The sequence below is a fragment of the Schistocerca cancellata genome, chromosome 10 (genome assembly GCF_023864275.1).
Source record: "Schistocerca cancellata isolate TAMUIC-IGC-003103 chromosome 10, iqSchCanc2.1, whole genome shotgun sequence".
Taxonomy (NCBI): domain Eukaryota; kingdom Metazoa; phylum Arthropoda; class Insecta; order Orthoptera; family Acrididae; genus Schistocerca; species Schistocerca cancellata.
Genome location: NC_064635.1, coordinates 89993229 through 90007279, shown reverse-complemented (window position 1 = coordinate 90007279; position 14051 = coordinate 89993229). Strand labels below are relative to the sequence as shown.

Below are 14051 nucleotides of genomic sequence, written 5' to 3'. Positions count from 1 at the left end.
AACCATTGAGCAGAAAATACTATGAAAAATATATGGTCCAATAAGGGAGGAAGAAGTGTGAAAAATACGCAACAACACCGAGTTACAAAAGTTAATACTGTATAAGAAGAAGAAGAAGAAGGTATGCATTGAAATCCCCATGTCAAAGTACCATACCATGGTGCTAGTGGAGTGAAAACACAGTGGCATGACCTACTGACATAATGGAAATGGGCTGCTTCACTTTTTTCTGGCTGTTATGGTGTCGTGCAGAAGCACTGTGGCCAGGGATTTCAGTGTGTGTACCAGCACTGCAGATGTGTATATGCAAACTAACAACATACCATTATATTTTACACAGGGTGTCCCAGAAATATTGCAACAAACTTCAAGGGGTTGTAGGGGGTGTCTCGTGGAACATATAGAGGATAGGAACTTGTGACTATAAATGTCATCCAATGACGCTACAGAGCGTCAGAGTTGTAGGTACCGGCAACGGATATTAGGCGTTTCTTTGTCAGCAAAAGTGACTTTGTATGACCAGAGGTGGAACATCTCGCGATGTTGTTTGTTATTCAGTGATAGCAACTGATTGCCATAATCGCCAGTGGTGATTCAAATGGTTCAAATTGCTCTGAGCACTATGGGACTTAACTTCAGAGGCATCAGTCCCCTAGAACTTAGAACTACTTAAACCTAACTAACCTAGGACATCACACACATCCATGCCCGAGGCAGGATTCGAACATGCGACCGTAGCGGTCGCACAGTTCCAAACTGTAGTGCCTAGAACCGCTCGGCCACTCCGGCCGGCGCCAGTGGTGAATATTGAGTTAATTGCTGCATAGAAAGGTTTTGTCTCCTATGAATGTAATGCTCTGTTGTCTCAGTGTATGACAGTGTTGGGTGTGGGTTCCCATCCACACTCTCTAAAATCCCTGATGTTTCCAGTACACAGGGGAAAAATAAACTGGCGATCGTGGGAATCAGTTATAATCACTCAATAACACACAACACTGCGAGACATTCCGCATATGGTCCTTCAGCATACAAGGTCACATTTGCTGCCAATGTGGTGGCCTAGTGGTAGGCACCAGTTCCTGTAACCTTGACGCTATGTAGCATTATTGGATGACATTTCCAGACAAAGGTTCCTATTCTTGATTTGTCAAGAGATCTCCTACAACCCCTCGAAACCTGTCGCAACACTTCTAGGATACCCTGTATTTTAGATGCAGTAATGAAAACTTTGCCACTATACATCACGAACCTACAGAAAAAAAGTGCATGTGAATTGTACTAGATGTGTAATCTTGTACACATTTTTTGTGAATGTTCTACTATTCAGTTTCTTATGGCATAATTACATCGTCAGTAGGACTCACTACTGTGCAATTACAAATTTTCAAATGCTTCTGATGTGTTCTGTGTAAAAAAGTGAAATTTTATCCACTCTCTGGCTCACTGCAAATGACTACGAAAATGAATGACAAATATAAGCATATACTAATGTTTGGAAAATGAGGTGGTTAAGGTGCTGTTACTTGAGGAGATCTTTTGACAAGTGTTGCAGTTGTATGACTTTTCGTCAGAGTGCAGCTGTCAGCATCAAGTAGCAGTCCGTGTGAATATCTTCCTATGTAGATCAAAGCTCTATGAGGCCTTGCGAGTGTGTACTCGTGAATGCTGCTTCAGCTGACTATTTTCTACGAATGCCTTGTTGCAAACGCCACAGACATATGGGCGTTCACCAGTGTGCCGCTTAGAATGTCTCTTCAGTTGACTTTTTTGTGTGAACATCTTGTTGCAGATACCACAAGTGTATGCACGTTCGCCAGTGTGCAACTGTGAATGCTCCTTCAAGTGATTACTTTGTGTGAACGTCTTATTGCAAACTGTACAGATGTAGGGACGCTCGCCACTGTGCAACCGCAAATGCTGTTTCAATGCGCCATTGTTTGTGAAAGTCTTGTTGCAAATGGCACAGCTGTAAGGGCGTTCACCTGTGTGCAGCTGCAAATGTTGCTTTAGTGTACTACTGTGCGTGAAAGTCTTGTTACAAACGTCACAGAAATAAGGACTTTCGCCACTGTGCAACCGTGAATGCCGCTTAAGTTGACTATTTTCTGTGAACGTCTTGTTGCAAACGTTACAGATGTAGGGACTGTCACCAGTGTGCAACCATGAATGCCGCCTCAGTTGACTTTTTTCTATGAATGTCTTGTTGCAAACACTACACATATATGGACGTTCACCAGTGTGCAACTGCATGTGCATCTTCAGGTGACTAGTTTTGGTGAATGTCTTGTTGCAGATAGCACAGGTGTCTGAGCGTTCGCCAGTGTGCACTTGTGAATGATGCTTCAGATGAGCACTTTGTGTGAATGTCTTGTTGCAAACGTCGCAGATGTAAGGACGTTCGCCTGTGTGCAACCGTGAGTGCATCTTCAGTGCACTACTATTTGTGAATGACTTGTCGCAAATGACACAGATATATGGACGTTCACCAGTGTGCACACGAAAATGTGTCTTCAAACTGCCACGCCTTGTAAATGTTTTGTGACACACATTGCACGAATGAAGAAGTTCACAACTCTTCATGTGTATGTGCTCCTTCAGGTCCTCCAACTGCGCAAACGTCTTTTTGCAGATGTCACACTTGTGTTCAAGACTTCTTGTATCACTTTCATTCCTACAACATGCTTCCTGATTGGTGTTAAATTGAATCCTGGTGTCTTTTCCTGAAGGCAGTGAAATGTTGGTAACCAAATCACCACTGTTCCCATTACTTCTGTCATCCTCCACAGCCACAGGGATAGTACTGCAGAAAAGTGGAGAAAACTGTCAGAAAATATTGCAAAACTGTACATCAATAAATATGAAAGATTATATTAAAATTATGTTAGCAAATGTTAGGTTGTCTACTGTTTCCTATGTTCCCCATGAAACAGAGTATGGCAAGCAAGCTAGATTCTAAATTGGGAGCACAAAATAATGAATGAAACAGCATTTTATAAGGTGCTTTGAAAACGCAACAGAGATAGCTGCGTTCGTATGAGACATTTTTTGGACCCCAACTGCTGTACATTTGTCAGACAGAAGTCCTCAAATTTGAAATGTATACAAATTAACTGACAATCGAAATATTGCAAAAATGAAACATCCAAGATTAGACAAACCCCAATACTTACTCCAGCAGACATAAGAAAATAACTGATGGGGAACACAGACCTCGAATGCTATATCAACATCTGTACCTCGCAAGCCACATTACAGTGTGTGACAGACACTCAATTTCAGATGTTCCTTTGAGACGTTGGGATATCTTAGACTATTTTCATACTTATCCTACCACCCAGGAAACACGCATCACAAAAACAACCAAACGACTTTTATCAGACTACAGTACATGATGGCAACTTGATCGTGGAGCAGTGAATAAAAACTTTTACAGACTGATGGAATATGGAACAGAGAAGGCGCTAAGAGAAGGCTATGTAGATCTTGATGTCAGGAGAGAATTATCTAAATGACATGGGGTGATTACAAAAAGGTCAATCTGGGATTTGGTTTAGTGACAACATTTTCAGCAGCCATGCACTTTTTGTCACTCACACCATATTACTGACACTGGGGCCTGTGTTTATAATAATTGTTCTGGCTCCCTCTAAGGGATCACACAATCAAGGCAGTGTACTTTCATTGAGTCATTCATTCACTTTCTACTCAGATGAGCATTGAAGATTGTTCTCGTTGAAGTATTGCCTTTTGTTCATATATTTCCTGACCTAGTTCCGTAATTCCTTCAAAACATTCAGTTGGCACCCGCCCAGTAGATAACTGGGCAAACTTTGCTCAGTCTCAGTGTCATGAAGTAACTGAAATCTGGACAACACACTGGATGTGAGACAGGACATGACATGGATCTCATTTTCTGGGACCAGGCGTGTGTGGTGAGTCTTGGATTAGAGTTCAGTTGTTGTCATGTTACAAGTTATCAGAATGGGGCACCCTTCTTGGACTATCGAACCTACTCAGCCCAAAGTCACGCAAAACGATAGGAGAGCTTTAAGAATACCTTTTGCATTAATTGAACAACTAGTACAAAGGCCAGTGGCAGACCCAGAAGCCAGGAGAGCAAGCAGCCCTCTTGCTGAGAGAGCACTAGAGGAACATATGGCACTGGAAGAAGAAATAAGATGAAGTCCAGCAGACAGATGATGCCTGGGGACAAGGTAGTCATCATAGACAGAGGTTTCTACATATTTTCACTGCTTCTCTGACTTCTTGTTCTACATGCCTAAAAATGGAAAATGCGTCTTACAGAAGAGTTAGAAATACACAGTCATAATGAACATGTTGTTAATCGTTTAGTAAATGATTAATTTGAATTTAATCAGAATTATTTTTTAAATATATCTAATGAATTTCTGTAGTGCATTTCAGTCTACTTTTCATCATTTTAAGTGTATTATTTGTTATTGTCCTACCTGATTTTCAATTTTTTATTGTGGCTCGTTTATTTTAAATGATATGACCTAAATTACTGTTTTTAAAATTTACACATAAACATTGCTTAGTTCTTGTTTGCTGTTATGTATTCATGTTTCATCTTATTAGTAAAGTGATGTTTTATGATACCTATACCTTGAGATACAATTAACATTTAGTCCTTGGCCTATAAATACCACCTCAGACTATGATTATCACTTAGACCTAGGGCTACAGTTGGCACCTAGACTTTGGGCCACAATCAGTACCTAACCTTGGGCTACATATTAAGAGTCCTTATAAATACATAACCTTGGCATATGATAGTACCTAGACCTTGAGCTAAACAGAATCTAGACTTCGGCTATAATATACATTACCCTTTGTGCGTATATGACGCATTTTCACATAATTACTGTACAGAGAGTCACATGATTTCATATATTGTTATCATTGTTGCTGCAGAACGTATATATGATGTCTTAATCATGGAATACTGAATTATTTTACTTGAATATTTGTGAATGTTATTTCAATTAACTAAACTGTACATTTCATTGTGGATATTCCATTTTATCTCAAACCTTTAAGCTCACTTTAGCCTGCATAATGGTTTCATGAGAGACCTCAAGCCATTTACAATCTGTTGTATTTGTAACACTTACACCACAGGTTATTTACGAATATGATGTTAAATATTGATAAATCTTCGAGACCTATTTTAATATAACATTCTTTTTCAACTAAAGTGCGGTGTGTTTTAAGCAATATTTTATATGATTCCAAATGTAGCCATGTTTAATGCTACCCTGTATTTAGATTTAAGGGTACCTACTATATATTTTCATATGCTTGAATATTTTGACACACTTTGGTATTCTTGTGTCTACAAACATTACTGATTCGAGTAACTGTCATAAAATAAAGCTTTGCTTTATTATTCAATAAACTGTTGGTGTAAGCACCTAACCTCATGCAGGACATTAGTGGATGTATATTAGTAGGTACTGATACTCTATGCAGTTGGTTGTTCCGTTGCAGTTTTATGCAAATATTATAATTTTATATTAATTCTCAACACAGGATGTCCATTTTTGAAGCACCTAGACCACAAATTATTACCGGAGGTTTGTGCATGTAACACATAGACTTGAGCTATTTTTGGATGATTATCCATTGTTTTTAATAGCTCCTGGATCTTGCCTTAACTTCAGGGTTGCTATTAGTGGTGTGTTATCCTTCGGCTTATAATCTGTTAGCAAATTTTTTTCTGTATCTAATGCACTGATGTAAGGCTACTTATGATTGTAATTGACATCTAATGTTCTTAGTATCATTTACACGTCTATTTTATTGTTCACTGGTGTTTCATTAATTGATATGTATAGTGCCATTTGTATTCAGCCTCCAGACCTAAGGTTACAACTTTTACCTATTCACTGCTTTCCTATGAAGCATAAATTCTTGATCTCCTGTGACACTCAATGGCTCAGTTGTACTACTGTTGGTTTTCCACATATACAGGGTGAGTCACTAACTATTGCCACCAAGAATAACTCCGAAAGTAGGATAGGAGCTGAAAAGTTTGATGGACAAATGCTGCATGGGACAATGGGGGACATAATACGATGTTTGCTTTTTGTTGATAGGTGGGGTCGCTTCAGAAATACGAAGGTCAACTTTGCTGTTTTTAAATGGGATGCTGTAGTTTGGTATTTATTTTCTGATAACGGCAATCGAGATGAATCCAGTGGTGTGTAACAGAAAGGTCCTTGAAGGTCAATGAAGGTCAAAAAGATTGCATGACCGTCCATTTACAGGAGGTGTTCGAAGTGATAACCATTGGTATCAATGCAGTGCTGCAATCTTCCTATCATGGATTGAGTGGTATTCCTTATTACATCGGCACTTATCAAAGCACATGCTCTGACAATTCCCTCTCGCATATCTTCAGATGTAGTTGGAACATCTTTATAAACAATGTCTTTTACGAATCCCCACACGAAAAAATGCAGAGGTGTCAAGTTTGGCAAACGAGCCAGTCACGACAAATCTCCTCCATGTCCATTCCAAAGATTTGTAAATTGTCTCTGCTACTCATTTCTAGCCATCCGCGAAAAATTTTCCGGACACCCATCGTGTTGGTACCACATTGTTCCTTGTTCCTAAATGTATTTCTTCCAATAACAGACCTAATGTTTCTGGCAGCAATATGGTGTACTTCCTACCATCAAGATTTCCTTCGTTGAAATAAGGATCTATAATTTTCTCCTCCAGGATCCCACACCATACATTCACCGACCAAGGTTTTTGAAGTGCAACTTGCAGCAGCCAACATGGATTTTCAGCTGTCCAGTAATGCATGTTATGCAAATTAACATTTCCGTGGTTCGTGAATGTAGCCTCGTCAGCAAACAAAATCAAATTACTAAATGTGCCATCCCTCTGAATATGAAATTGAGCCTATCGGCAGAATACAGCGCGACGCATACAATCCGTACCAGTTAATTCTTGGTGGAGACTGATATGGTTAGGATAATATTTATGGCGATGCAGAACACGAACAACACTACTCTGGTTCATGCCAGAGTCCCTTGCGATTTGACGCAAAATGACACAAGGATCTCGAACCACAGTGGCAAGAGTACCAATTTCCATTTCCTCGTTAGTAACTTTCCTTTGCCGGGTCTGTTTCTGATGCGTTAAAGATCCAGTTGTTATCTATTTATCATAGTCGTATTTAGATGTACGACGTGTAGGATGAATACGTTGAGGATATCTTTCAGCGTATAAGTCTCTAGCTGTCACTGAATTTCGTTGGCATTCTCCGTAAAAGAGAAGCATGTCGACTTGTTCTTGGAAGGAATGCATCATTCACATTCGCTTGATTCGACGATACTAGTCTTACCTTTCCTATTAGTGCTGCATTGCGAAATCGCCGAATAGTGTTTACATGCGAATGGCACGTTAGATGGAACGTCGAATTCGGCGAATATTTACTATCTGCACGATATATGAGAGAGAATTGTAAGAGCATGTACTCAAGTGATAAGGAGTACCACTCTGTCCATGATAAGAAGATTACAGCGCTGCATTGATACTAATGGTCATCACTTCGAACATCTTCTGAAAATAGACGTTCACGCCACCTTTTTGACCTTCGTTGACCTCCAAAGACATTACTGTTACACGTCAATGGATTCGTCTCGATAGCCGCTATCAGAAAATAAGTACCAAACTATAGCATCTCATTAAAAAAAAATTGACCTTCACAGCTCGGACGCGACCTCACTTAACAACAAAAAACCAACGTCATATTATGGCCTCCGCTGTCCCATGCAATATTTGTCCCACAAACTTTACAGCTACTAGCCGGCCGCGGTGGTCTAGCGGTTCTAGGCGCTCAGTCCGGATCCGCGCGACTGCTACGGTCGCAGGTTCGAATCCTGCCTCGGGCATGGATGTGTGTGATGTCCTTAGGTTAGTTAGGTTTAATTAGTTCTAAGTTCTAGGGGACTGATGACCACAGATGTTAAGTCCCATAGTGCTCAGAGCCATTTGAACCATTTTTTTCAGCTACTATCATACTTTCGGAGTGATTCTAAGTGGCAATGGTTAGTGACTCAGCCTGTATACTGGTTGGTTTACATAGCCATTGATCGAGAGGGTTGCATCTAGCACTTAGGCCTTGGGTTACGATATTATTTAATGCAAATATTCAATGTTACGAATTTGTGCTTTTTATCAGTAATACTGTTATATTTTTCTGTAGATAAAATAATGCACTGTCTCCAGTCGTACCTCTGTACGTAATTATCTGAGATTCAGTACTTCCTATTTTTTATTACTATCGAACAGATAATATTCGGTGGTTATTTCTTACAAATGTACTGATGTGAATATAATTTCTCGCATTTATATAAATTTATAAAAAAAGGTTCATTATCTTAACATACTTTGTCGTATTAGAGCCTAATCTGTATTAAATTGGTTGGATTATAGGCCACCCCGCAGCCAGTGTTTTCGTGTAGTCATGACGCTACGCCTTGGCCAGTTGGCTGGCAGCTGTCACACAGACTCTTGCTTGTCCTCTTATGAATATTAGAAATTATGTCCTGTCTACATCCACTCAAAGGCGATGCAGCTATCAATTTTGTTGATGGTTTGTACACTGCGGCAGTATGGGCACTGTAACAATATACGATTAATGATTAAGATATTCAATTTACACAATGAACAACGATTTTTTTTTGTTTGAGATAAGGTATTTGATATCACTCAACATACACTTCTGCATGTTTGTATTGTGTCACATTCTAATATTTTTCCCGTTATGCCCAAACGATTTTCTATTTAACTACGGCTCTTAGCTTCAAGAATATGACGATGGGTAATGACTGTCACACACTCAACAACATTTTAGATCGGTATGTACTGCATAATGGAAATTGAAATATCGAGAGTATTTTTTATTGTCCAATATTTATATGCAATTATCTATAGTTCAGATCTTAATATGGCTCGTTAATGAGCCGAAACGGTAATCAATAACGAAAATTTGTGCTCTTCCTGCAATATTTTCATCCACAGAAGTTTTGGACTTTGTCTTCGGAGGAGAGGTGGTGTGACGCCGTTTCATGAATTGCCGTTTTGTTTCCGGTTCGAAATGATGAATCCGTGTTGTATCACCTCTGACGACATTCGATAAAAAAAATTGTTCACGATTAAACTCGTAACGTACAAGCAAGTCCACACAGATGGTCTTTTATTGCTTTTTATCGTTTCCAGTTAGCCGACCAGAGAACCATCCGGCACACAGCTTTCAGTACTCGAGGGTGTCGAGGGTGGACGAGGGTGTCACCACTACCAATAGAGACTCCGAGTCGTGCAGTGATGTGTTTCATTGTGATCCGTCTATCACCTCGAGTGAGAGCGTCCGCACTTTCCAACACCGCAGGAGTTACAGCTTTGGGCAGCTGGAAATTGGGAAATTTGTGCGGGAAATTGGATTGGCTTTCGCGACATTGTTGCGACGATGACAGACGCCTCACTCAACGACTCACCGTGCTTTTCTTCACTGGCAGGACTCCGCAGACATTCTGTAAGCGTCTCTGAATATCTGCGATGTCCTGGTTTCCCGCCAAAAGAATCTCAATGACAGCTCTCTGCTTGGAACGCCCCTCCGCTACAGACGCCGTTTTGAAGGCGCCAATCATACCCCATGAAACTATAGGGGCAGAAACAGGAATATTCAACCCTGTCCCACAGCAAATTCCCCATTTTCTAAGCGAAATTGCCTGAGAAAGGATTTAGCACATTACTTATTGAATGTCCCTGGTTCAGAAAGAGTAGGCTCTTTTAGAAAAAGCTCAGCAGCAGAGCGAAAGGCACAGTACATTGAAAGGAAAGGCTGATTCGAGAAAGATTTGAACATGGAGAGAGAAACATATAGAAAGACGAGATAGAGTATGGACAGAAAGTCATTAACTGTCGAAGCACAACAGAAGCATGCAAGAAGGAATGTCGAGAGGAGCGAAAAGGGTGCCTTGTTTCAACATTAACAACAAGACCCCGAGAGTGCCGAATAGAAATAGCGGCGACTGGAATGAAAAAGGCTGTCGTTGCAAAACAGGTGACCGGGGATGTGTATCCGCCTGAGACATTAATAACGGTAGCATCGGGAAAATGCCTAACAAGTGCGCTGAACAGCATGGATGACTGTGTGCCAATAGAATCTCCACGGTTGGCAGCAGAAGCTGTCCTGGAGCGGGTATTACTTTGGGAACCGTTCAGAATGAATGTCAGTAAAAACAAGCCATAATTGAAAGCGAGAATAAGAGAATATCCATTTGAGTCATTTGAACAGTGGAAGAATAAACCGCAATTATAGAGCCTTGCACCATGTAAAACGACGTTTTCCATTTGCCAGGAGAAGTAGCATGTTATAGAGAGAGTACCAGACACGAAATGAAACCGCTACCACAAGCAGAAGATAGGGTGTTGTGCTCACGATCCTACAGGAAGTGATGAATTGAGGGGATGGCCCAGGGCGGAGGAGGGGGGAAATCCCCGGAAAACAAAAATCCCCCCCCCCGGAGTAATACATATCTATATGTACATAACACTGGGAACCTTAATAGTGTACGAATTTAAGTGATCGTCTGAGATAGTGTAATGTAATAACTAACAAGCTTATTTTCTTCTAAAAATTTCTAACAGTGCCAGCAGCCGCTTTTTACGAAGTTTGTAATCAACAATTGACAAGTCGTGATAACTCTGCACACACTGATAGCACAAAAAGGATGTAACGACATACAAAGGGTAGGCGCCTGTTACACACTACGAAACTAATAATCTTCCAGCGTTGTAATAAACTTCAACTTCTTGTATGAAGGAGGTTAGTCAGTGCAACAGCTTACTGTGTAAGAATGACGTGATTATCCAGAGTACGTGCCGTCTTCGTCAGTTCGTCGTATAAAGAGAAGCGTTAGTGCCGAAACACAATGTAGCACCAAAGAACTTTATTTGCTTTCTATTCTAGCAAAAGACAGAATACTGCAGAGGACATACATGAGCGTGAGTCCACTGAAAGGAATACTAGTGAATGTGATGTTGAATTGCTTACTGATTCTTCTGTTACGCTCTCTCACTCTTTGAACGAAGAATGTACTCCAGAATGAGATTTTCACTCTGCAGCGGAGTGTGCGCTGATATGAAACTTCCTGGCAGATTAAAACTGTGTGCCGAACCGAGACTCGAACTCGGGACCTTGCCTTTCGCGGGCAAGTGCCCTACCAATTGAGCTACCCAAGCACGACTCACGCCCCGTCTGCTAGGTTCGCAGGAGAGGTTCTGGAAGGTAGGAGACGAGATACTGGCAGAAGTGAAGCTGTGAGGACGGGGCGTGAGTCGTGCTTGGGTAGCTCAGTTGGTAGAGCGCCTGCCAGTGAAAGGCATAGTTCCCGAGTTCGAGTCTCGGTCCGGCACACAGTTTTAATCTGCTAGGAAGTGACGAATGTACTGTTTCTGACCCATCCCTATGTCGTCATCCTAAACAAAGAGCAATGTAGGCACAACAGGTTGTACTTTGCCTGCGATTGGGGTGGGGCTTTTTGAAAATTGTATGAAATGCATTTAAAAATGATCTAGAATCTCTAAAAACAGGGGGAGTGTTCATTTCTGTACCTTTCACTAAATTTAGAAAGTGCAAGGACCAAATATGTCAGAAAACTATTAAACCGTAGATTGAAAGGTCCATATGTATTAGCAAGTTACTGAATCTCTTTGGTGATGTTCTATACCAACGGTTGTCAACCATTCGGAGACCATTATCATTGAACGAGACCACAAAGCAACCAATACTCCCAATACAGTTTGGTACCTAAGTTTAGACTGGGCAAAAATTGTTTGAACATTCCTATTTTTAAAATTGTAGGAAAATATAAAATATTTTATTAAATGTTCAACAAATAAAACTCCGTGTTTTTGTAGGTGTCATATCAATAAATAGTTAAAGTCACGAGATGGTTGATATTACATATTTCTAACAATCTTTTTTATATTCGGTTTGGACTCGGCAAGCTCACATCGTAAATAGCGTTCCAAGTCCATTCGGCTCCATGCTTTTGTTTTTATTGCCCTCACAGTCGTAAAATTCACTTTCAACATCTGTAAGTTGTGGGTAATGGAATCAATATTCTTAAGACTTTTTCTGGCAATAACTAATATTCGTCACGAAATTTTCTCCAAATTATTGCTAGTTCTGTTTTAGAGAAATCATTTTTGTTGTCTTAATATAGCCCAAAAAATTCTGCTTTGGCTTGAATTTCGCTATCTGAAAATATTCCTTCATTCTTAAAGCCCAGATATTTATTACTTATCGATCCTCCATTTCAGGAAAATATTTACTGATCGAATCGATGACTGATTATAAGTGCTACCTTACTTCATGTGACCGTTTTTCACTGTCAGATCTGGGAACATCGAACTGTTTTCAGTTTCAGACTTGATTGATAAGCTGGAATCTGCGAACAAAAATGGCAACTTTATCTTGCGCTGTCAACATATTCACAATTTTTTTTTCAAGCCAAGGTTACATGTATTTATTTCAAGGAAGAGATCCGCAAGACATGCCATTTTGGAAATAAATATATTATCTGTTATTTTTACATATAAGTCTTTTTTCTCTTCTGTCCTCGCCCTTGCCAGAAATAATGGAACTTGTTGAAGCTTGAGGATCGTCTGCAACACCTTGCCACATAATAGCCATTATACTTCTAAGTGGAACAAGAGTAAGTCGAATTAAACTCCAATCCCTTTGCTCAACTCATTAAGACCCCTAATGTTCGTTGCACTACCTCAGGTATGGTTTACATTCTTCACTATATAAGTGAATATATTCAAGAAATCAGCTGGAAAAGTGTTTTCAATGTCAAAGCACAACGATGTCTAATGTATTGACTGAAAATTGCATTCGAAGCAATTGCTGTCATTAGTATGTGTAATCCATAGCAAACCCCCAATATGGATGATGCTTTGTCTGTACATAAATCTACCAACCCCGAGGAATGAATCTCACTTCCTCAAAAAAATTCTTCACTGATGGGAAAACATCTTCACTGTGTATTAGCGTCCAGTGATTACGAGAACAAGTATTCCCCTTTCCGGTCGTTTATTTTTTTACGCATCGTACATTGACAAGCGGCTGTGAAGACGACGCAACCTCTGTCGATTCATTTGCCTGCAGTCCAGAGAAGTGACCTGATCTTACTTCGTTGAGTATCGTGTTCAGAGTAACAAACTCGTGTCCTCGATACGACTTCTGACTACGTTATTAGAAAGAGGTACCTCGTTTACCTTTTCCACATGTGCTCTTTTAGAACTAGCTTCCCCGTACCTAGTAGGCAAGACTTGAATGAGATCCCCTACTATTTATTTATCTGGTATTTTCTTTTTGTCTTTCATCTATATTCTTTCAGCTATATAAAAGAACAGACCGGATGGTGCACTTGAATTGATATGATTAAGCGCATAATATTTTACCACGATTTCAAATGCGTTCGTAGTAACTAACGCACTATGGCACGAAGTACGTTTCAGCGATTCGAAGAGTGATTCCATAGGAAGCTTCAACCAGCTTCTCTTACTTGGGAAAAGTAGCCTGATGCACCCATACGTGAATTTTTCAGAGCAACATCTTTGCGTCTGAAGAATGCAATGTCATTTCCAGTGAATTTTGCATGACTATTTTCAAAGTGGCCTTTTAATTTTATGGCTGTCCTACTATCTACTTATTGCATATAACCCACTAGGGCTTTGCATTGGCTTTATCAGCTATCATCGTAAAAACGCCATTACAGAAAAGCCACGTGCTATCCATGCCATTATACACTGAAGCGCTAAAGAAACTGGTATAGGCATTCGTATTCAAATACAGAGATACTTAAACAGGTAGAATATGGCGCTGCAGTCGGCAACGACAATATAAGACAAAACGTGTCCAGCCCAGTTGTTAGATCAGTTACTACTTCTAAAATGGCAGGGTATCAAGATTTAAGTGAGTTTGAACGTGGTGTTATAGT

General features: G+C 40.1%; 1 protein-coding gene across 4 annotated transcripts in view; it reads right to left on the bottom strand.

Annotated features, from left to right (window-relative positions):
* The window catches only part of LOC126106537 (zinc finger protein 239-like), a 376855-nt gene that overhangs the window by 132258 nt on the left and 230546 nt on the right, over positions 1–14051 (bottom strand). Inside the window, exon 9 of one of the 4 annotated variants that reach the window (XM_049912875.1) lies at positions 12405–12494. The exons of the other annotated variants lie outside the window; for them this stretch is intronic. Coding sequence (XP_049768832.1) covers positions 12470–12494 — 25 coding nt within the window. The 3' untranslated portion in view covers positions 12405–12469. Of the gene's footprint in view, positions 1–12404; positions 12495–14051 lie in introns of those variants that run through there. 4 annotated transcript variants of the gene reach the window in all.